We start from the raw sequence: 24,287 nt of genomic DNA on the forward strand, positions 1-24,287 counted from the left end.
GACAAATGGGATCTAATTAAACTAAAGAGCTTCTGCACAGCAAAATAAACTATCATCAGAGTGAAAAGGCAACCATCTGACAAAGGGCTAACATCCAGAATCTATAAGGAACTTAAACGAATTTATAAGAAAACAACCCTATCAAGAAGTGGGCAAAGAATATGAACAGACATTTCTCAAAAGAAGACATTTATGCAGCCAACAGACATATGAAAGAAAACTCATCATCACTGGTCATTAGAGAAATGCAAATCAAAACCACAATGGGATCCTATCTCACACCAGTTAGAATGGTGATCATTAAAAAGTCAGGAAACAACAGATGCTGGAGAGGATGTGGAGAAATAGGAACACTTTTACACTGTTGGTGGGAGAGTCAATTAGTTCAACCATTGTGGAAGACAGTGTGGTGATTCATCAAGGATCTAGAACTAGAATTACCATTTGACCCTGCAATCTCATGACTGGGTACCTACCCAAAGGATTATAAATCATTCTGGTATAAAGACACATGCACACGTATGTTTATTGCAGCGCTGTTCACAATAGCAAAGACTTGGAACCAACCCAAATGTCCATCAATGATAGACTGGATAAAGAAAACGTGGCACATATCTACCATGGAATACTATGCAGCCATAAAAAAGGATGAGTTCATGTTCTTCGCTGGGACATGGATGAAGCTGGAACCTAACACAAGAACAGAAAACCAAACACCGCATGTTCTCACTCATAAGTGGGAGTTGAACAATGAGAACATGTGGACACAGGGACGGGAACATCACACACTGGGGCCTGTGGGGACGTGGGGGCCTGGGGGAGGGATAACATTAGGAGAAATACCTAATGTAGATGACGGGTTGATGGGTACAGCAAATCAGCATGCCATGTGTATACCTATGTAAGAAACCTGTACATTCTGCACATGTATCCCAGCACTTAAAGTATAAAAACACACACACACACCCCCATCCAATGTTTATTCCATCACCATAACTGAACAGCTATGAAAAGTAGAATAAGCCAGACATATGTCAGCCCTAGATAAAGAATACCATGTTACATATTAGCCAATTCATTCTCTAACCTCTGAATCTAAAAAATCTTATCTATCCCAAATTACTTTTCTTCTATATTCCCTTCACATTCCTAAGGAGCAATGCAAATCACTAGCTTAGGATGGGAGACGTAAGCACACACGTTTGCCTACCCTCCTTGCCACCGAAATGACGAAAAGTGATATAACCATAGCAGCACTGAATACAACAGCAGACCAGCAACTTTGATAAATTTCTGGAAGATAGGAAGTGGGAGCACATTAGTAATAAACCTAAGTAGAGAGAACCATAATGTAAGCGCACACTGTAACAGGCCCTGGCAGATCTGGAAGCCATTATCTTTGGCCAAGGACCCTCAGTTTGGCAAGCAGAAGTAGCTATAAGGCAACTGTCAGGATAGTCCGTGAGATGACTATGGGATGGCTGGGCCGGCTCCGGCCCCTGTATATGGAGCTGCAGCATTAACCCCTACTATAAGCAGAGTGAAAGGTGTGCCTGTGGAGGGCCCCTGTAGGGCACACACACCTCTACAACAAACCTGGAACAAACAGTGGTCCCACCCAGGAAACCAAAGTTAAATAGATCATTTTACTGACCCTCTCTGATCAGTTAAATGAGTGAAGCAGGGCTCACCAGGGCAGCTGGGCAAGTGCCACCAGGGACGTTCTCCAGTGAACAGGTCCTATTCACTTACGGCCTGCCCTGAGCTCCCCAGCACAGACCAGCGTTTGAAAGACAGGTGCACACGGCTACAAGTGATTCCCTCTCTCACACTGCCAATCCATTAGCAAGTTCCAAATCAGCTTTCCTTCACAATATAGCCATAGTTTAACCACTTCTCAGCATTTCCTTAGTTAGCACTGTGACACGGGCCACCATTCACCTGAATCATTAAAACAGTTTCCCAACAGGTGTTCCCAGCTTCCACCCGATTCCCCTAAAAGTCTACTCTCAATGCAAAGAGATCCTTTGAAAGAATATAGTACATCCGACCTCCAATATAAACAAGCCCCATGGAACACCAACATTCTCCTGCTGCATCGTACACAAAAGAAACAGGGCAGCTCCAAACTCCATTTTCAGCAAAACAATACAAAGAAACTGGACAAGGGCTGCTAAAAGGTGCTAATATCAGCCGTGAACCTAAGACGAGGGGGGAAGCAAATAGTGAGAAAGCCAAATGGTAAAAGATCCCAGAAATGCTGACAAAATATACCTTCTAGGAGTATGGGCTTACCCTGAAGTGACAAACTGTATCCCTTGCATATTACAAGAACCAGGAAATCTAGAGTGCACATAGGGGAGATAAAGCAGAGGCCTTACTGGGCAAGACAGAGGTAAAGAAGAGAATAAAATGAGAGGGAACAGCGAAACAGCCTGTGCGGCGCATCCCAGAAAACAGCAACTCTATGCTCCCTGAAGGTGACGGGCTCATCCTGAAATGCAAAACAAACACCCTTTGGTGCAGCAAAGGAAGAGGGTAGAGGGGCGAGTGGGGCTGGCGGCAGATGACCTCCTGGCCATGGTTTGGTGCAAACAAGTAGAGAGGGCAGGGCTAGACAGCAAAATCATTTTAGCAGGAAGCAGAATGTCTGTGGAAACAGGAAAGCAGAGAGTACTGCGATTGTTAACTAAGAAGGCTGCCCTGGCCCCAGCACGCCTTACATGCAGAAAACAAAGAAACAAAACTGACATCCAGAGGACTAGCACCACAGACAGCTAGGACAGTGAACTCCAACTCATTTTATGATGAGTAATAATTTTTTTTTTAACTGGCATAGTATCACTTAAAAGATATTTAAAAATCAAATCAGGAAAAGAACATGTAAAACTTATCTAATGAACACGCATCAGAAAAAACATAGCCAAAGAATACTAGTTTCTGAATAGCCTCAGAAAAACAAAACCAAAGAAAATTCTGGGCAAGCATCATAGACGAATTATGTAACTTAATCTCATTACTTCCATTAAGGGCAATCACAAAGCAGAATCAGAACTCAGGAAAGAGACCAGAAGATGACGAGGAGGTAAAAATGTGAGCAATCAGGACTCAAGAAAAATAAGAACAAATCAAAACTATCGTAGACATGAAGACAAAACGAGGAGGAGGACAAGGGGGAAGAGAAAAATGAAGGATCTAACAAAATGAAATAGAGAGTTTTAAAAGCCTGAGATTCATGTATATTGCATATTACTTTTATAAAAATAAAAATGTTCTAGAGCTATGTTGCTAACAGTTTCAATATACTTAACTATATAATTGAAAATATTAAAGATTATAAATTTCATTATGTATTTTTTACAATTAAAAATAAAACCATTGACCACCAACCAAAAAAAAAAACAAATATACAAGTCATAAAATAGGGGTAATAGTTATACAGGAAAACAAAAACGGAAATAATTATATTGGCAACAGATGTACGACTGATCCATATCTGACTTCTGTCCAAACACTGTCTTGATGTTTACAGAGTCGAATATTGGCATACAAAATTATAATACATAAATAAAAACAACACAATGTGACATAGCCTATCGTAAAACATGAGACACAGGAATATACACTGGCAGAAAAAATTTCACAAAAAAATACTGAACACACGCAGTGTATTACTAAAAAATAATTCTAGATAGCTACAATTCTCAACTATGACTACACATTCATAAAGGGCACACATTTTGGTGTTTTTCAATTCAACGTTTTTACTGTACAAACATTCTGTTTTCTCTTTTTAAGGGTGTTAACTACTTTAGATATTCCATGTAAGTAGATTCATACAGTATTTTTCTGTGTGTGGCTGGGTTATTAAATTTAGCATAATGTCCTCAAAATTTGTCTTTATGGTAGATATTAGAAAACTTCCTGCTTTTTAAAAGCTGAGTAATATTCCATTTTTTTGTATTCCAAGGTATATGTATCCACTCATTTGGTAAAGGAAGTTTAAATTGCTTTCACCTATTGGCTTTTGTGGATAATGCTTCAATAAATGGTGTGCAAATAACTCACTTGAGCATGTATGCAAGAGACGAGATCTGTGCTGCATTCTGCTTCATTGCTTTGATGTCCTGCCTTTATACCCATGCCAAAGTGCTTTGGTTACTGTAGCTTTGTTTGGTGTTCAGACATTATTAAGTGTAATGCCTCCAATATTTTTCTTCTTTTAAGATTGTCAGACTTTTCGTGGTCCCTTGAGATTTCATGTAATTTTGTGGGTTTTTTTCTATTTTCAGAAAAGTTAAATTGGGAATTGAAAGGCACGCTGCAGGTGTGGGTCACTGTGGGCAGCACGGCCATCTTCACAATATTATGTCTTCCGACCCTTCAACAAGAGCATGCTCGAGAGTGTGGTGTCTGATTTTCATATTTTGTGAATTTTTCAGTTTTTCTTCTGTTACTGATTTCTAGTTTTATTCCATTTGGGCCATCAATCATAGTCTGTAAAATTTCACTTTTAAAAAATGTGTTAAGACTTGTGGTGTCACACATGGTCTATGTAGGAAAATGTTTCATGAGCTACTGAAAAGCATGTGTACTCTGCTGCCTGTATACATTTGTTACATTTGTTAGGTGTAATTGTTTTATGGTGTGTTCTAGTTTTTTGTTCCCTTATTAATATTCTATCTTGTTTTATTATTCATTACTCAAAGTGGGATACTGAAGTATCCTGCCACTATTATGCTGCTGTCTATTTTTTGCTTCAATTCTGTCAATATTTGCTTTTTGTTTTTGGGAAAACTGATGTCAGATACATTCATAGATTCTCAATGAATGAACCCTTTTATTATAATTTAATGTCCTACTTTGTCTCTTGTGAATTTTGAATTAAGTAAATCTGTCATATCGATAAATGCATATTTGCTTAACCTATTTAAAAGAATTTCATTGACTCAAAAAGCAAAGCCCAAACAAAACATTTTCACAGAGAAAGCTGTCACTAAGTCACCTCCCAGTAAAGCAGCAGTCTTTCCAGACAGAGATTGTTCCAAACTTTTACACCACAGGTGATTCCAGTGTCTCCAGAACACTGAAAAAAGAAAACTTCTAAACAATTGCACTGAATTCTTACCCTAATTAATAGTTTACTATACATAGAAGTCTGTGTTAAAAATCATTTTTCCTCTGAATTTCTGAGAAGCTGCAATATTCCCTTCTGGCATCAGACACATTCATATCACTTTCTGAGGATGCACTTTAAGCAAAATATAAAAAGAATCCAAGAAAGATGAAGACATGATTAAATTTTTAAAAAGAAGACAGAAAAACCCAGAAAGGCAGTGAAAGGAGTTCTGGGGCAACAGATATGCGGCAGGCCAGGCACAGCCAGGAGTTATAGGGCTAAAGAATATCTTCAGAGTGAAAAGAAAAAAAATGTAAAAAAAAAAGTATCTTCACAGAGAGCAGATCTCATTCATACAAACTGTGTCATTAAAAATCTCAAGATGTTCTTAGTAAGACAGAGACATAGGTTTCTTCTGGCAGAGAAACAGTAACTCTAACTCGGGGTGAAGCTTACCAAAAACTCCCGCGCCAAATGAGAAGCATACTAAAAGTGTGGCCGTGTGTGATCAGGTGACTCCATGTATCTGACACTGGTTGGTGAAACGATTACATCTCCTTCTCTAAGGATTCAAACGCATGACTTGAGACTGCAGTTATACAATACATTAGTCTACTAAATGGCTTTCATTTCCTTACTATCCACAATTAGAGGAAATAATCTAAATACTACAAACATTATAAAAATAGACTAACACATACTTAAAATGTAGTTGAAAGATAAGATGGAAATATACTAATTTCCTTATTATCAGAAGTATACAACTGAAATGCTATCTAAAGGTGACAGAGCAAGAAAGAAACTTGGGTATATTAAAATTTATTTATATTACATTAAAGCTGTAAATATAACCAAAAGATCAAATACTCAACTAAAATTGAAGTTGAGAAAGAACAGAAGGAACTAGTGAGGTCTACTCAGTTCTTCCTCTTCTGTAACAGGCAGACAAGGGATACTGCCTAAAATTGATAAATCAAGAGCTAGAGGAAGACATTTTAATTTCAGTTATAGTGGTAGCTAATAATTAGAAACTATTAAACTAATATTAGAAATTTATTTAAAAAGTGGTTACAGTCAGGTGCAGGACATGCACCTATAGTCCCAGCTACTTGGGAGGCTGAGGCAGGAGGACGGCGTGAGGTCAGGAGTTTAAGGCTACAATGCAATATAATCACGCCTGTGAAAAACTGCTGCGCTCCAGAGGGGATACTAGAAATATTCAAATCATCTAAATGACAACAGAAACAGAGGAACAAAAACTCAAAAACAAAAGGACAAAAAGAAAACAATAGTAAAATTGTGGACCTACATACAACCATATCAATAATTACATTAATACTGATCAAGTAAACACTTCAAACAAAGGAGATTATAATTATCAAAACTGATAGAAACAAAGCAAGTTCCAACTACATGATGTCTATAAGAGACACACTTATAAAGGCATAAAGACATTGAAAGTAAATGGATGAAGACAGATACACCATGCAAGCAATAAGATCAAGACAGAGGTGATTCTATTAATATCATATAAAATCATTCAAGAAAAAGAGTATTGCCAGTGATAGACAGGAACACTGGGTAAGAATAAAAGTAAAAATTCATCAGGAGAACACTCAACAGTCATAAATATGTAGGCTAATAGCAGAGCTTCAAAATGCATGAAGGAAATATTGACAATATTAAAGAGAAACAGGAAAGTTCACAGTTTCCACAACAGATAAAGATCTTAACAACTCTCACCTCATACCTGATGGAAAAACTAACAAATATTACACCCAGCAATTGCAGAAGACACCTTATTTTCAAGTGTACATAGAATATATCAAGGTAGATACCATGCTGGACCACAAAACAAGCCTAAATGAATTTAAAAGGAAGGAAATCACACCTAGCATGTTCTCTGACCACAATGGAATTAAATTCAAAATAAATAATAAAGTACCTAAGAAACCATCAAGCATTTGAAAATTAGAACACCTATACATAATCCATGCATCACAGAAGTCAGAAGGGAAATTACAATACACTTCAAGCCAAGTTATAATGAAAGTAAAACAAAATGTGAAAGGTGCAACTTTAAATGCTTGTATGTAAAAAGAAAGAAAGGCCTAATATCAATGAACGTTCTAGCAAAAGCACAAAGTACAACCAAAGTCAGTCTAAGGAACTAAAGAGCAGAAATCAATAAAGTAATAAAGAAAAACCATAGAAACCATTAAGAAATCCCGAAGTTGGTTCCCTAAAAAGATCAACAAAATTGACCAAACTGTGTCTACAATGATCAACAGGAAAAAAGAAAATACAAATTATTAATATTACAAACAAAGCAGGAATCATCTTACAGATCTTATAGACATTAAATAATAAGATATTATGAACTTCATGCCAACAAATTCAGCAGTGTCAAGAAATGGAAACATTCCTTAGAAGATGTAACTTATAAAAACTAACACAGATGAAACAGAAAATATTAATAACCTTATACTGAATAATACTAAGTAAGGCCAGTTGCAGTGACTAACGCCTGTAGTCCCAGCACTTTGGGAGGCCAAGGTGGGCAGATCACTTGATCCCAGGAGTTTGAGACTAGCCTGAGCAGCATGGCAAAACACCATCTCTACAAAAAATACAAAAACTAGCCAGGTGTGGTGGGATGCACCTATAGTCCCAGCTACTCGGGAGGCTGAGGTGGGAGGATCACTTGAGCCTGGGAGGTCAAGGCTGCAGTGAGTCATAACTGTGCCACTACATTCCAGCCTGGGTGACACAGCAAGACCTTGTCTCAAAAAAAGCAAAAACAAAATTTAAGAAAGCTAAATTTGTCATCAAAAACCATCCTACCAAAAAAAAAAAAAAATCAAAAACGACTTCCAAGACCAAGATGGTTTTACTGGTGAATTCTCTCAAACCTTAAAGAAAAGATGATACCAATCTTATATGACTTTCAGAAAACAGAGGAGGAAGGAACAATTTTGAACTGGTTGAGTCCAGTATACCCTTAACACTAAACTCTGACAAAGACATTACCAAAAAACCTTACAGAACAATTATCCCTCATGAACACAGATGCACACTTCTTAAAATGTCAGCAAATCAAATCCAGCAATATCTAAATCCCTGTCCAAGAAGAGTTTGTCCCAATAATTAAAGGTTGACTTAACTTTAGAAATGTCAGTTTAATTTACCACATTAATGGAATAAAGGGGAAAACATAAATATATAAATAAGTTCAATTCTGTAACAAAACGAAACAGCAAATATTTTTAAGTGGGTAAGCATGTAGAGAATGCTTGCTTCACAAAGTAAGATATTTAAACACAGAAACAACACATGAAATTATTCAACAACCCTAGTCAACCAGGAAACACACATTAAAACCACAATCGATACACACACCGAAATGGATAAAACTAAAAAGAGTGACAACACAAAATCTTTGCAAGGATGTGGAGCAACTGGAACTCTTGTACTTTATTGTAGGAGTATAAATTATACATTACCTTAGAAAGAGTCTGGCAATTTCTTTTAAAACTGAGCAAGCACCTTACACTATGACAGCAACTCCGCTTGCAGATAAACAAAAACATACGTCTAAAAAAAGCCCGAAGAATAATGTTCGTAGCAGCTTTTTTTTAATAACTAAAACAGTCAGCTGAAGTGTCTGGTAATATGACAGTACGTAAAGTGTTATATATGCATGAAATGAAATATCCTTCATCAAGGATAGGATTATTGGTGAAATACTGAATACTTTTTTGCTTTTTTATAGTGGAAAAGTGATAAGAGTGCTACCAGCCCACCACCTGTTTTTCAAAATGAAGTTTTACTGGAACACAACCATGCCTATTCATTTGCATATTATCTATGGTCACATTTGCATATTATCTATGGTCACATTTGCACTGCAATGGCAGAGCTGAGTAGTTGCAACAGACACCACATGGTGCGCAGGGTCTCTACTATTTGGCTCTTTATAGGAAAAGTTTGCCAACTTCTGCTCTTGATCAATAAAAAAGAATAAACTACCAAAGCATGTAATAACATAAATAAATCTCAAAAATATGCTGAAGGAATGAAGCTTTATACAAAAGAGGATATACTATACATGGCTGTATTTATATAAAGATCTAGAATTGGCCAAGCTAATCCATGATGGAGAAAATCAGAACAGAGTTGCCTGTGGGGGATGGGATGGGGACTGATTGGTAAGAGACAAGAGGGTAATATAATGTCCTATATCTTGACAGGAGTTGGGTTAAACAAAGATTGTCTCCTCTGACCAGAAATTTGGTCAGCTCCTCTGAGTCCTCTTTCTGACCAGATCCAGACCCTAGACTTCCCTCTCTGTTCCTGTGGTATCCAGCTTGAGCTAAAATCCTGCTACATCAGTGTAGGGAAACCCCTCCCCACCAGTATCTGTCACACTTCTCACCCTCCACTCTCCATATGACCCTGGCCTGCCTTCAACACATAGTCTGTTGACCTTAACTAGCAAGAATCCCACCCACTGACCCCCAACTCTGCTCCTTGGCTATAAATCCCCATTTGTCCTAGCTGGAGTCAGAGTCAAACCCAATCTGTCTCTCCAGTGCAAGACCCCATTGCAGTGGCCCCTCTACCTGCACCATAGTCCCCTTGAATAAAGTCTGACTTACTGTCTTTAACAAGTATCATGAATGATTTCTTGCTTTAACATGTCGCATGGGTATCAGACCTTAGGAATGGTATCCCTAAGACTTGTGCATTTTACTGTATCTAAAATTATCGCTAAAGAAAGAAAAAAATGGAGGACAGTAAACAAATTCAAGTTAATGATACACAAGTTGAAGTATTTGGGGGAAAAGTAAACCAAATACCTTTTTTTAAATGCATCATAAAAAGATGAACTGATGGATAAATGGAGGGCTAGAGAGACAGATACATGTGATAAGGCATTGTAAACTGTTAATGTCAGTATCTGTATGGTGAGGACATGGGTGTTCATTGTGAAATTCTTTCAACTTTTCTCTTTATTTGAAATTTCTCATAATAAAATGTTGGGTGGAGTGTTTACCTGCTGTGAGACTCTCATAATATAAACAATGAAAATAAAAAGTTTCCCACCACTATGTTTTATGCATATTCATCCTTAAGACATCAAAGGGAAAGATCTTATACCTAAGAACCTTAGGGTACAGCCTCATGATGAGCCCAGAAGTGTATGAGAGCTGTGAGCTCAGTGAAGAGGGCTGAACAATTTAAAGTCAGCTTCTCCCACTGAGGTAACTACTTCCTACAGTGGATCACATTCTAACATCAAATCTGAGGGCAAGTCTAGCCATTATATTTTAGGCCAATTTAAACAATGAAGAGAGATACTATGTTTAATTCTATACACAGGGGCCAAAATTTGTTCTGCACACTAACTGAATCCGATACACTAACATGCTCTATACATCTGTTTTGTTGACTTTATTTTTAGCATCTATTATACATGAGGGACTGTTAACATTTTTATAGGGGAAAAGAGATAAAAGTGCTAACAGTAAAACACAAATAAAATAATTGCAGTTCTGTTGAATTATGAGATTTTAAATCTTATGCTGTACTTTATTAACAGTTAAGAAATATCACCAACTCTATTCAAAGCACTGGAGTAGGCAGATACAAATATAGGCCTTCGTTCATATACTTAGTCTGTTTCTATTTAAGATGATGAAAAATCTTGGGTTTTTTTTTTTTTTTTCCTTTCTTAAAGAAGCATACTTGAGATCACACTCATTAGTCATAGGAAATTACAGTCTTGTCAATTAACAAAAAGCCAAAATGATAACATATCTATGACTGTTTCATATAGGTTTCTCTATTCAAACCTACCCTCTGCCCTAAATCAAATGTGTCTTGTCACTGTTGGGAGAGGGCAAAGGACCCCTCCACATCTTTCTAAGCATCTGTCCCAGCTCTGCACCTGCAGTGACCTTTTTGATCGTTTTTTCCTTAGCACTTTTTACTTCCAACACTTTAAGCTTTTCATAATTTGGAAATTCATCTTATGTCTTTTTCTGAATAATATTGTTTGACTATTGTAATAGTTTCCTACTTCCTCACCTCCATATTACGCTCATGGGTTCACAGAGTTGGCACCAGAGGGAGTACAATGTTTTACCCAACTGATATGGTCAGCAAATGTGCTAATCCCAAACTAGCAGGTAGCTATGTAGTGTTCCTTGTAACCACACACTTTTCAAAAGAAATGAGAAGTCTGCAGCTGTGGCTAAGAGGCCTGAGTGTGAATAAAAACTGCAAGCACGACTTAACAGTTCAGGAAATGTACAGCCAAAGGACTTCATCAACCTACATGCCATACCCCACTAACTGTTTTTGCAAAGGACTAGCCATTTATTCTAACCACCTGCTTCCAACTAATTAGCTGAGCTACAGTAGATGAACTTATTTCAAGAGGTGGAAGTTTCAGGAGCATCTGCTTTCTAGATTCTGATTACATGTGTCCATAGTTATTATAATGTTGTATAAAGAATGGCAATAATATAAGCAGCCTCCAACTTACAAAGTCACATTTAGTTATGATCTTAAATACAATCAGCATCTTCCAACAAAGACCAATCTCTTCCCCTTCTCCTCCACATAAACAGAAGCCAGGAACCCCTGGTTAACAACCTTGCAAAAAAGCATCAGCCAAGAGAAATCCGATCTGCTAGAGGGAATGGTCTCCTTCATGCCCAGGAGGCAGGCCTGTGGCCCCAGTACCTCTCTCGTAGGCTGCCTGACCTGATGGCACAAGCACTTGCCTGAAGTTCCACTATTCAGACTCCTTTGGGTTAAAAATGTTTATCTCATAAGGAATAGAAACCAAGCAGCGTTTTTAACAAATATCTTAAATTTGACCACTCTTACTAAAACGCAGCTGTGCTGGAGGCTGAAACTGCTGATGCACAGAGGTGGTGCATGTGTATATATATATGTATTTTTTTTTTTTTTTGAGACTGAGTTTTGCTCATGTTGCCCAGGCTGGAATGCAATGGCCTGATCTCGGCTCACTGCAACTTCCAACTCCCGGGTTTAAGTAATTCTCCTGCCTCAGCCTCCCGAGTAGCTGGGATTACAGGTGCACACCACCATGCCCAGCTAATTTTTGTATTTTTAGTAGAGACAGGGTTTCACCATGTTGACCAAGATGGTCTCGAACTCCTGATCTCAGGTGATCCACCTGCCTCAGCCTCCCAAATTCTGGGATTACAGGTGTGAGCCACCATGCCCAGCCAGTATAAATTTTGAACACAGAATACTTCTGTGGGATAGGGCGGGCCTAGGTAGTATGACAGGGTGGAGTCCCAGGATAAGCAAGAGGGCACAAGAATCTGCGAATAGGACAACACCCTAGGGAATCAAAAGATAAACTTTACCTCTTCCACAATTTTGCCCAGGCCAGCCTTCATCCAGAGAATGCACTCTACTTGGCCCTATTCACAGAATTATTGATATTACTAGTAACACTATAATAACTGCTGTGTCAAAGAGAGTTCAGGCAGCAGTCACAGGTTAGTCCTAGCTAGCTAGGCATCCCACACAATACTGTTTGTACAGAAAAGTCAATGCAAGTTCCAAACAACCTGAAAATGAGTACAGTGGAAACCACTGATTTAGATGCGGCTGAACATTTTCTGAGCATCATCTTGTTTAATAGCCACCACAATTCTAACAGATAAGTACTGTTCTTATTCCTATTTTACAGACAAGTAGAGTAAAAAGTAACAAATTAAATGACTTGATTGAAACCATATAGCAAAAAAAAATGGCATACTCCAAAGAAAATATACAAATGGCCACCAAGCATATGAAAAGATGCTCAACATCACTAATCATTACAGAAATACAAATCAAAACCAAAACCAGGTACCACCTTCAAGCCCATTAAGATGGCTACTATCAAAAAAAAAAAAAGAGAAAATATAAAATGTTGACCAGCTGAGCACGGTAGCTCACACCTATAATCCCACCACTTTGGGAGGCTGAGGCGGGTGGATCACTTGAGGTCTGAGGCGGGTGGATCACTTGAGGTCTGAGGCGGGTGGATCACTTGAGGTCAGGAGTTTGAGACCAGCTTGGTCAACATGGTGAAAACCCTGTCTCCACTAAAAAAAAATAAAAATAAAAATAAAAAGCCAGGTGTGGTGGCACACACCTGTAATCCCAGCTACTCAAGAGGCTGAGGCAGGAGGATCACCTGAACCCAGGAGGTGGAGATTGCAGTGAGCTCATATTGCACCACTGCACTCCAGCATGGCCGACAGAGCAAGACTCTGTCTCAAAAAAAAAAAAAAAAAAAAAGTGTTGATGAGGATGTGAAAGAATCAGAATCTTTATACACTGCTAGTAAAATTTTAAAATGGTGTAACCATAACAGAAACCAGTATGGAGGTTCCTCAAAAAATTAAAAAAGAACTAGCATATGATTTTGCAATCCCACTTCTAGGTAGACATCCAAAAGAATTGAAACCAAGGTCTCAAAGAGATATCTGCACACCCATATCCATAGCAACACCATTCCAATAGCCAGAAGGCAGAAACAACACAAATGTTCATCAGTGGATGAATTAATAAACAAAATGTGGGATGTCCATACAATGGAATACTATTCAGCCTTAAAAGAAAAAGAAATCCTGTCACATGTCACAACATGGATGAACCTGGAGGATACTATGCTGCTCAGTGAAACATACCAGGCACAATAAGACAAATAGTATATGATTCCAATTATATGAGGATCTAGAATAGTCAAATTCACAGTGACAGAAAGCAGAATGGTAGTTCCCAAGGGTTAAGGGAGAGGTAAAAAGGAGCAGCTGTTTAATGGGTACAGAGATCAGATTAGAAAGATGAAAAAGTTCTGAAGATCTTTTTCACAGCAATGTGAGCATATTTAACTCTACTAAATTATATATGTAAAAATGGTTAAGATGGTAAATTTTATATTGTATCTTTTACCAGAATTAAAAACAAAAAATAGAATAACTGGCCAGGCGCGGTGGCTCACACCTGTAATACCAGCACTTTGGGAGGCCGAGGCAGGTGGATCACGAGGTCAGGAGTTCAAGACCAGCCTGGCCAACATGGTGAAACCCTGTTTCTACTAAAAATACAAAAATTAGCTGGGCATGGTGGCACAGTTCCTGTAATCCCAGCTACTCGGAAGGCTGAGGCAGGAGAATTGCTTGAACTGGGACCCGGAAAGCAGAAGTTGCAGTAAGCCGAGATCATGCCACTGCACCCCAACCTGGGCTACAAAGTGAGAGTCCATCTCAAAAAAAAAAAAAAAAAAATAGAATAACTGCACAAAGCCAGCCTCAAAGGCAGGACTAATTCTAAATTCCCTACTCTCCACTATGACTTCATTGCATAATAAATAAATTACCTTCATTCATTCAGCAAACATGAGTGCCAGCACAAGCACCAGGAATGCATCAGTTAATACAACAGCCACAAGTCTCTGCCCTCACATCGCTAAAGTTCTAGCAAAATATAACTGATCATTTCCTAAGGACACTTGTGTTACCCCTATATTCAAAGGAATTTGCCAATATTTTAGTATTGCTTCAATGTCAGTTTCTTCCTCTCAAAAGCTATTAAAACAGAGACATGCAGAGATCTGAAGAATTTCCCTTGATTTTTCAAGATCTCAGAGGCATCCTCAAATAACAGTCTTACTTTACTTGCTTTCTATTGAGTGATATCCCAATATGTTTCCTGATAATTCTAAGCCCCAAATTAATAAATGTCCATGTTCCATTATTCACTAACCTACACCTATTCATTCTTTATTATGTACCTGCCATCATTTTTAATTGCTTATTTTAAAAAGGTAAAACCAGGAAGAAGAATATGGAAAGCATATTTCTAACTCAAGTAAACTGAAGACATACTGTTATTTAGCTTAGTTAAGTAAGATTATTATTTATTTACATCATTTACTAAACCCCTGATTCCAATCCAAACAAGTCAGGTAATACTTGTCAGTTTCAGTTATACAGGCTCTTTTCCTTTCTTTCTTTTGCAAATTTAGAGAGCTGGCAACCATTCTCTCTCTCTCTTTAATAAATTCCTATACAAAAGAAGTTTTTCAAGGAAACAACAGGCTTCAAAGACAGATCAACTGGGCTGGGCCAATTGATCCCAGCACTTTGGGAGGCCAAGGCAGGCAGATCACTTGAGGTCAGGAGTTCGGGAACAGCCTGGCCAATATGGTGAAACGCCATCACTACTAAAAGTACAAAAATTAGCCAGACGTGGTGGTGCACACCTGTAATCCCAGCTACTCGGGAGGCTAAGGCAGAAGAACTGGTTGCAATTAGGAGGTGGAGGTTGCAGTGAGCCAAGATCGCACCATTGCACTCCAGCCTGGGTAAGAGAACAAAACTCCATTTCCAAAAAAAAGAAAAGAAACCAGATCAATTATATCAAATTAGCACTAAGCATCTTTTTCTTCCAGAATTAGGCCATCAGGTTTCCCCAAAAAGCAAGTCAGTTTAACATTCAACTTCCAAAAGCATCTTTCAAATTATATTTAGCATTCTACAAGATTTAGCCTTTTTTTTTTTTTTTTTAACAGCTAAGCTCTTTATATTCTTCTGTAGCTTCTCTAATTTCACAGTGAGAGCTAAGGGTTTACATACAAATGACAAAAGTATCCTTGATAAAGAGTTCCAAAAACTAACTGGAATGCAAAATCCTAGAGTAAAGCCATCTCACCCAGTAGACATGGTAGCTCAAAAGGAAAGAGAACGAGTATGCTAAAGGGATTTTCTATGTGGACTACATGCCTTATTGAAGCATGCTTATGAATATTAAAACATCATTTTGACTGCATTCATTTCAAGCCTCATTCAGAGACCTCAAGGTCTGAATCCCCCACAAGATGTCACATGAATAGTAGTGACCAGGTTGTCATCATTCCCTGGAAATCAGAAACTTGCTTAGGAGCAAGATTCTTTTCTAATTGAGGAAAGCAGGGAAAAAGAGATTGACCAGTTTTGCCTTAAAAAGAGTATCACAAACCAAATTTTACTATTCAAACCCTTCATTTAACTATAAGAGAAAATTACTGCTTTTGATTTAAAATGCTTTACCTGAATTTGAAACAAAATATTTGCATTAAGGGCTTATAAGGCTTTTTTTTTTTTTTAACTCTCATTTAAATGTTCATAACTTAGTGTCACATGAAAAAAGGTATAAAACTATATATATATATCCATATATATATGGATTCTATTTTTCAAAAACTATGTATTACTGTAAACGCCATAGTTATCTTCCAAAAACAGGACACTGCTTTTATCCAAGGTCCTCACAACATCTAGCAGGAATCTCTTGTTACTTCATTCGGCTTGAACAAAATAGGGCAGCAGCTGTCCTATTTTACTAAACAGCTTGGGGTCACAGAGGATCATTTTATATTAGGGATATCTGACATATATGTATGCTTTCTGTATAGATATTTCATACACACCGAGTATGTGTGTATATATATGTGTGTGTATATATAGAGACAGAGAAAGAATATGTATATGTGCATAAAATATAGAGTAATATATGTGCATAGACGAAAGTTGGAAAAGACAAATGCAAAATGAACAGTGATTACCTCTGGATGACATGAGAACTACAATTTAAATTTTCTATTTTATTTTTTTTCCTAACTTTCTACAACAAAAAGCTAAAATATTTATTTTTCTATTGTACTGAACTGGTTTCAATGGCAGAACTCTTTCCTCACATGGTATACCTTTCAGGTTCCACTATGGAAGAGTAATTTTCAAGTTCTCTGCCATTTTTCTAAATCGTCAACATTTCCAGGTACTCTGGTAAACTTGTTTTAAGGAAAAGGAAGCTTAAAATGTGATAATTTCATAATCAACACTTCGGTACTGCAAATCAAATTCCTTAAAGATTTACCTTCATCATACATTTCCTCTATCAAATAGGCCTCTGCTCGATCTTTCAGGGCATTCACATTGTCAGGTTCCATCTGTAAAACTTCAGAACAAACCCTAATAGCTTCAACAGGCTTCTCGTCCTAAAAGGAAATGTGAGAAAGGGATTATGGTTGGTATTCCACATGATGAGTTCTCACATTTCTGGGAACAAGTCAACTGTTACCTTAGAAAAGCAATGGCAAATCCTCTCCTTTGAACGAATTGTATATTCAGCAATGCTTGGCTCTGTTTTCATGACAGATTCATATTTGCTGGTAGCATCTGTGTATCTAAGAAATGAGCAAATCATGATAAGAAACGATGACATTCGATTTCCAGAGCTGTAGAAAGGCTCCTCCCCTCTTCACCATGTGTTGCTTAATCAATCCAATCGGATGAGGCCCCAGCTTCAGATTTGGCTTTTCCCTTATTAATCTAGAGTCCCATAGAAGGTACACTCCATAATCAAGAGTTAGGAAATAAAAACATATGACCATAGGAGATGCAGATGGACAGAACAAAGCATACCTGTAAGTACCAATCAAACCAGAAGAATTTCCTTACAGAAACAAGCTCAGAATTCCGAACCTGAGTAAAACACCCTGTTGAAGTCTGACTTACACTGAGCACACTGAACAATACAGAGGTCAAGTTTTATTTCTTGGTCAGTAAACACTTCCATGAAAATAACGGAACCCATTACATGCCATTTTATATAATTAATGTCAGTATTCACAACAAAGTACAATGTAGTTCATACAGAAGGTACCTGATTAAATTCCCAACTGTATAAGCTTTCTAAGATTAAAAGCTATTTCCGCATTTTCTTTAAACCAGTAAAAAGTACTAATCCTGTTATATATACTCAGTTATTTTCCTCAACAATAGTAAACTAAAAAATATGTTTCTATGCCATGGTGGCACATTATTCCCAAAGTGCTACAATCTTCATATGTAAATATGCTGATGTATTAAAACACAGGCTTAACTAAAACATTTAAAATAAAAGCCAGCTTCTCTATCATCCTCAACAAACTAACACAGGAACAGAAAACCAAACACTGCATATTCTCACTCATAAGTGGGAGGTGAACAATGAGAACACATGGACACAGGGAGGGGAACATCACACAGGGGGCCTGTGCGGGGCAGGCAGCAAGGGGAGAGAGAGCATCAGGACAAATAGCTAATGAATGCGGGGCTTAATACCTAGGTAATGGGTTGGTAGGTGCAGCAAACCACCTTGGCACACGTTTACCTATGTAACAAACCTCCATGTTCTGCACATACATCCTGGAACTTAAAGTAAAAGAAAAAAGCAAAAAAGCCAGCTTCTGGGAAAGTGGAATAGATGTATTTTTCCCAATTCCTCCAGCTAAGCACAACTAAAAACCCTAGAAATTAAATGTATATTTTTTAAAATACAAAACTTTCAAAGGAGGAGAGAAGACAGACTACCTAGTGACTCAGGACCTGAGGAAAAATATGGTAAGAAGTTCCCTGGGTTCCTTTTTTCATTTCATATATCCCAGACTTGGAGCTGAAGATTCCAGCAATGCAGAAATGCCAACAGGCCAACAGGTACAGAACGACAATAACAAAAACCTGCAGAAGTCTGCTCTCTCTAGCCAGAGGACCTGAAAAGGGCAGACTTGCAAACAGAAAACTTTTTTTTTTTTTTTTTTTTGAGACGGAGTTTCGCTCTTGTTGCCCAGGCTGGAGCGCAATGGTGCAATCTCGGCTCACCGCAACCTCCGCTTCCTGGGTTCAAGTGATTCTCCCACCTCAGTCTCTGCAGTAGCTGGGATTACAGGCATGTGCCACCATGCCCAGCTAATTTTGTATTTTTAGTAGAGACAGGGTTTCTCTGTGTTGGTCAGGCTGGTCTCGAACTCCCAACCTCAGGTCCTTCAATGGATAAATGGTTAAACAAAGTGCAGTAAATCCACACCATGGAAACCACTCAACAGTAAACGAGGAATTATTGATACAATATGGATAAATCTCCAGAGAATTCGAATGAGGGGGAAAAAAGCCCATGCTGCCAGCTGTGGTAGCATGCGTCTGAAGTCCCAGCTACTCAGGAGGCTGAAGCAGAAGGATCACTGGAGGCCAAGAGTTCAAGGCTGCAATGTACTATGACTGCACCTGTGAACAGGTGGGCAACACAGTGAGATTGTCTCAAAAGAAAAAAAAAAAAGCCAATCCCAAAAGTTTATACATTGTATGATTCTATTTATGTAACATTCTTAAAATGACAAAATTCTAGAAGTGACTAGATTAGCTAAGGAAGGGATAGGAACAACAGGGAAGTAGGTGTGGCTATAAGGGCGACACAAGGGGTCCTTGTTGGGATGGAATTATTCTGTATCTTGACTGCACCCACATCAATATCCCCATTGTGACAAGGTACTATGGTTTTTCAAGGCGTTATAGTTTGCATAATGTTGGGGGAAAACTGAGTAAAGCATTCTCATGATGGTAACTTACAAAGCTACTAAAAGTAGAGGAATTAGAGCCTATTTTCTATTAGGAAGTTTTGTCTGCAGTGCCCTGTACTCTTTTCAGTCCTCCTGCCCAGCCTACAAACCCTCTACAAATAACACTCACACAGACACAGCCTCTTACTTCTGCCCACTCTTACTTACTCTTTAGGATTAGGATTTAAAAATCTATCGTCTTCTCTAAAAAAAAGCTTCTCTTTTACTCCTTGCCTTCACCATCCTGATTTAGAGTAAATACTCCTCTTTGGTACTCTAATTATCCTATGCACATTCTATCACTTTGGTATCATATTGTCTTTTAATAATCTGTTCATGTATGTGTCTCCCACGCAATGCTATAAACTTCTTAAGAACACAAACTACCATCAGGTTCATTTCTGCACCCTCAGGACATAGCTCAATGCCTGATATAGGAGATAATAAATATTTGGTATAATACAAGTAAGTCTGCTGGTAAGAATACTACACAGTTACTATTATTTATATTCTTCCCTATTCCAAAAACGTCCAGTTCTGGTAGTTTTGCTAAGGCCCAGGGCTGACTAGAATACCCCACCCTCAATGGCTGAGAAGTAAAAGCAGTTCTGTAATTCACTTGTGCCCACATATAAGGAATAGCTGGACAGCTGGAACAACCCGTATTCTCACCTGCCGTCTCTGATGAGCTCTTCAGCTGACTCAATCAGCTTATTAAGTTTCTTTACTTGTTTATAGTGTGCAAAACACCTTTTATGATCCTGGTCAAGTTTAAGACATTCCCGAACTTCACTGTTCATGTATTTAAAAAAAGGAAAATACTCCATGTCAAAACAATCAATGAGTAGTTTTCCACGCTAAATACAGAAATCACAATAAAAATATTTTTTGTTTGCAACAATTAAACAAAAACATACTGAGACTTATAATTTACTGTACACATTTATATATGGCATTGTACCATGCATACATTTGTTAATTCAAATTAAAATGACTCACTACCATTACATAGTAAACACTCAATTTTGTTTCTAGAAATATAAGAGCCTTCCTGTTTATTTTAATAAGCAGCTTCATGAAAACAAACTATGTGGAATTAAAGTAACATGGGAATAACACAAAATATATAAATGGATATACAATATAAAAACAGCCTTAACCACCATCATCTTATTAATTTAATATTAAAATGTTAAAACAAGATGAGGTTATCTTACTGCCAACAATTAAAGAAGATCAGACATGTGTGTCACTAGGACTGACCTGAGGGATAGTTCATGGTCTCCTAGCTGGTAGTACAGTGTGCTTATTTTATAAAACGCCTCAGTATTATCATTCTTCAACTTTGATGCAGCTTTTAAGTCACTTATAGCTTTCCTAGGTTCTCCTTCTTTTATAAAACATTCAGCTCGAAGTTCCCGTAGTTCTGCATCCCAAACACAAACCTTGAGGAACAAAAGAACTAGACTTTAAGGAAGAAAAAACTATGCACATTCATTGTTGCATTCCATGTTTTTATCTACGTATTTATCAACATAAAACATTCTCAATTAATGTGATGACTTACAGACTGCAAATATTATTTTAAAATCTGATACAATTTAAATGTGACAAAACTGATGTGACAAAATAGTTTCTCCAAAAATGTTGTAAATGAATTCTAATGGGGGAAGGGATATATATAATAACAAGGCCCTTTTCTTACCTTCTTTGATTATATAATTCTAAGACACTGAAAATAAGAAAACATAGCATTTACTATTGGAGGGTTGTTCCTAGTGAAGCATATTTGAAGAGAATATTCTGTTATCAGATTTTTATACTTAATCAACAATTCTAATTTGTAGTCAAAAAATAAAATCTAGGTTCTAAATTGACAAACTACTTTTTTCTGCTAATAACCACATTAAATTCTTAGCTGGGCACAGTGGCTCATGCCTATAATTCCAGACCAGCTTAGGCAGCATAGCAAGATCTCATCTCCACAAAAAATTTAAAATTATTAACTGGGTGCAGTGGAACACACCGGTGGTCCCAGCTACTCAGGAGGCTGAGGTGGGAGGATCACTTGAGCCCAGGAGGTTGAGGTTACAGTGAGCTATAATCGTACCACTGCACTCCAGTCTAGGTAACAGAGAGAGACAGACCAAGTCTCTAAACAAAAAAATGTTTTAAGAAATTATCTTCTGTAAACTGTCACCTCCTTAAAAGTAAATCCTCATATCAAGAAAAAAATTTAAAAAAAGAAAGAAAGAAGAGAAGAGAAAAGAAAAGAAAAAAATACCGTGAGAAAGCAGGAGGTTGAGGCTTCACCATCCCTATTTTATCAAAAAGTTCATAAGGGTTTAGTAAACACAATAGTATTCTTCAAATCATAAACCCAAGAGCTCATCAATAAGGCTGGTGGAAGTATCTTTGCATATTTCTTAGAGCTGTTCTAAACTCGTATTGACTTTTCACATATATGAAAATATCAAAATCAACATTATACATAAATATCATGAACAATGAGCTAAGTCAAAATGGTCTATGGGAAAGTAAAAATGTAAACTATATTTCCTTTAAAAAGCATAAACAAAATAACCCAGTAAAACATGAATTCTACTGGACCATATCACAATATCTTCCGTAAAATTATCAACAAAATGTCCATTCTACATATATTATAAGTTTAGAGCCAAAATTAAATGAAACTGTATATCAAAATACTGTAGAAATCTTAAATAAATGTGAATTACGACTGCTTCCATTTGAATATTTCAGTAGACTTCCTTCGGAAATCAGTTGTCATTAAATCCTTCAGAGGCAAGGAAACCTAGACTTAGGTTTCCCTAGCTAGAACTCTCTAGATTCTATCAACCATTATTATTATTTTTTTTTTTTTTTTTTTTTTTTTTTTTTTTTGGCATGATCTCGGCTCACTGCAACCTCTGCTTCTCAGAGCCTCAGCTGGGATCACAAGCATGCATGCACCACCACACCATTTTTTTTTTTTTTTCTTTTTAAGACACAGGGTTTTGCCATGTTGGCCAAGCTGGTCTCAAACTCCTGGCCTCAAGTGATCCACCCACCTCGACCTCCCAAAGTGCTGGGATTACAGGCATAAGCCACCGTACTCAGTCAATTATTAATATTTTTAAAGGCAGGGTCCCATTCTGTTGCCCAGGCTGGGGGACAGTGGAGCGATCACAGCTCACTGCAGCCACGAATTCCTGGGCTCAAGTGATCCTCCCTCAGTTCCCAAGTAGCTAGGACTACAGGCACATACTATCAACTCTTTATCTGCCTTATTTTCTAAAAATTTTTCTCTAAACATTCCTCTTTCCTCCCGAACATCATTTTTTCTTTTATTCCAACCATCTCTTTCATCTTTTATCCCATTATCTAACTGCTAGTTTTCTTCCCAAAAAAATACAAAATCAACTAAAATAGCAAAGCAAGCAATATATAAACATATTTAACTCTCATGCCATAGCACATTCAGTACATTTACTGAAAACTTCAGTCCAAATTTTTTTTTATATAAACATTATTTTATACTTAAGAGCTAAAAGCCCAAGGACCAACCTGATTTTCTCCTGTCTAGGTTTTTGTGATATGTGACATGTCAAAGTATATAAATGTGCCTTACAATAAGTGTTAGGCTGGTCAACTGCAGTATCTAAGAAACTTACCTCTAAAATCTTATCAAGGAAGGCTATAGCAGCAGCATAATCTCCACTTTCAAAAGCATCAAGTGCTTGTGAACGCAAACGCTGCATTTCATCAGATTTTATAAGTTGAGACTGTGCTTCATTTTCTTCATTTTCACTTGGATTAGATTTCAGCTATACAGAAAATGAAAAATTAAGCAGAGTTTTTAATCTCTTAAGTCTGATACCTATAATATACACAAGGGTCAACCATTCCAAATACTTAAGTTCATGGGGTAAAAAGGTAAAGAGATGCTGGAAAAACTGGCTTGTCTGATGACTGGATGCAGCAGGGAGGGCCCCTGATTTCTACCAATACGGTCCACGAGCATGAACAGATCTAGACTCAGAAGACCTGGGTCCCACAAACTTACCGGGAAGCAAATACACGTAGGCATGTGAAAGGACAGAGAAGAACGGAGGAAGGAGAGCACGTTTCTCACCTTGTTACATGGAGCTGCAGAGTGTATATAAATGTGCCTTACAATTTATTCTGAAGAATAAATTAACCTGAGTTTTATTTATTTTGCCTTCTAGTTATAGTTCCTAAGTATTTTTTTAAGTATAAAATAACCAAAATAATGAAACACGTAGGGAAACTGAAAGAAGGGACCAGCTTTTTTAGAGGCTATAAGACTTTAAAAAAGATCTGATACCAAAAGGGTTAAAGTACAAGAAAGAATTTAGAAGGAAGTAAGAGTAACACCTTACTAAAAGGTGCATGATGTGGTTTTAAGAGATCTGCCCACTGCCTCTTTTTAAAATAACTTTATAATGACATCATTTATATAACATAAAATTGCTCATTTTGAATGTACAATTCTTTGATTTTTTTAAATAAATTTACCAAGCTGTACAACCATCAGCACAGTGTTAGACCATTTCCATCACCCCAGTAAGATCCCTTGTTTTTACTTACAGTTCACCCCACTCCCAACCCCAGCTCTGTGCACATGGACTCTTAACAATTTCTTCCTCCAGACAAAAAAATAATGTCTCAGAAAACCAGATAGCTACATTTTTT

At 37.5% G+C, this 24,287-nt stretch overlaps 1 protein-coding gene across 2 annotated transcripts in view; it reads right to left on the reverse strand.

The window, feature by feature from the left end:
• Positions 1-24,287, reverse strand: part of LOC111546581 (dnaJ homolog subfamily C member 3) — a 107,848-nt gene that overhangs the window by 11,881 nt on the left and 71,680 nt on the right. For both annotated transcript variants that reach the window (XM_023218049.2, XM_023218051.2), the window contains exons 5-9: positions 23,246-23,398; positions 20,835-21,016; positions 20,244-20,363; positions 17,276-17,381; positions 17,072-17,192 (exon numbers count right to left, since the gene is read on the reverse strand). In XM_023218049.2, the coding sequence (XP_023073817.1) occupies positions 17,072-17,192; positions 17,276-17,381; positions 20,244-20,363; positions 20,835-21,016; positions 23,246-23,398 (682 nt within the window). The remainder of the gene's footprint in view (positions 1-17,071; positions 17,193-17,275; positions 17,382-20,243; positions 20,364-20,834; positions 21,017-23,245; positions 23,399-24,287) is intronic.

Source organism: Piliocolobus tephrosceles, chromosome X (assembly GCF_002776525.5).
Source record: "Piliocolobus tephrosceles isolate RC106 chromosome X, ASM277652v3, whole genome shotgun sequence".
NCBI classification, from domain to species: domain Eukaryota; kingdom Metazoa; phylum Chordata; class Mammalia; order Primates; family Cercopithecidae; genus Piliocolobus; species Piliocolobus tephrosceles.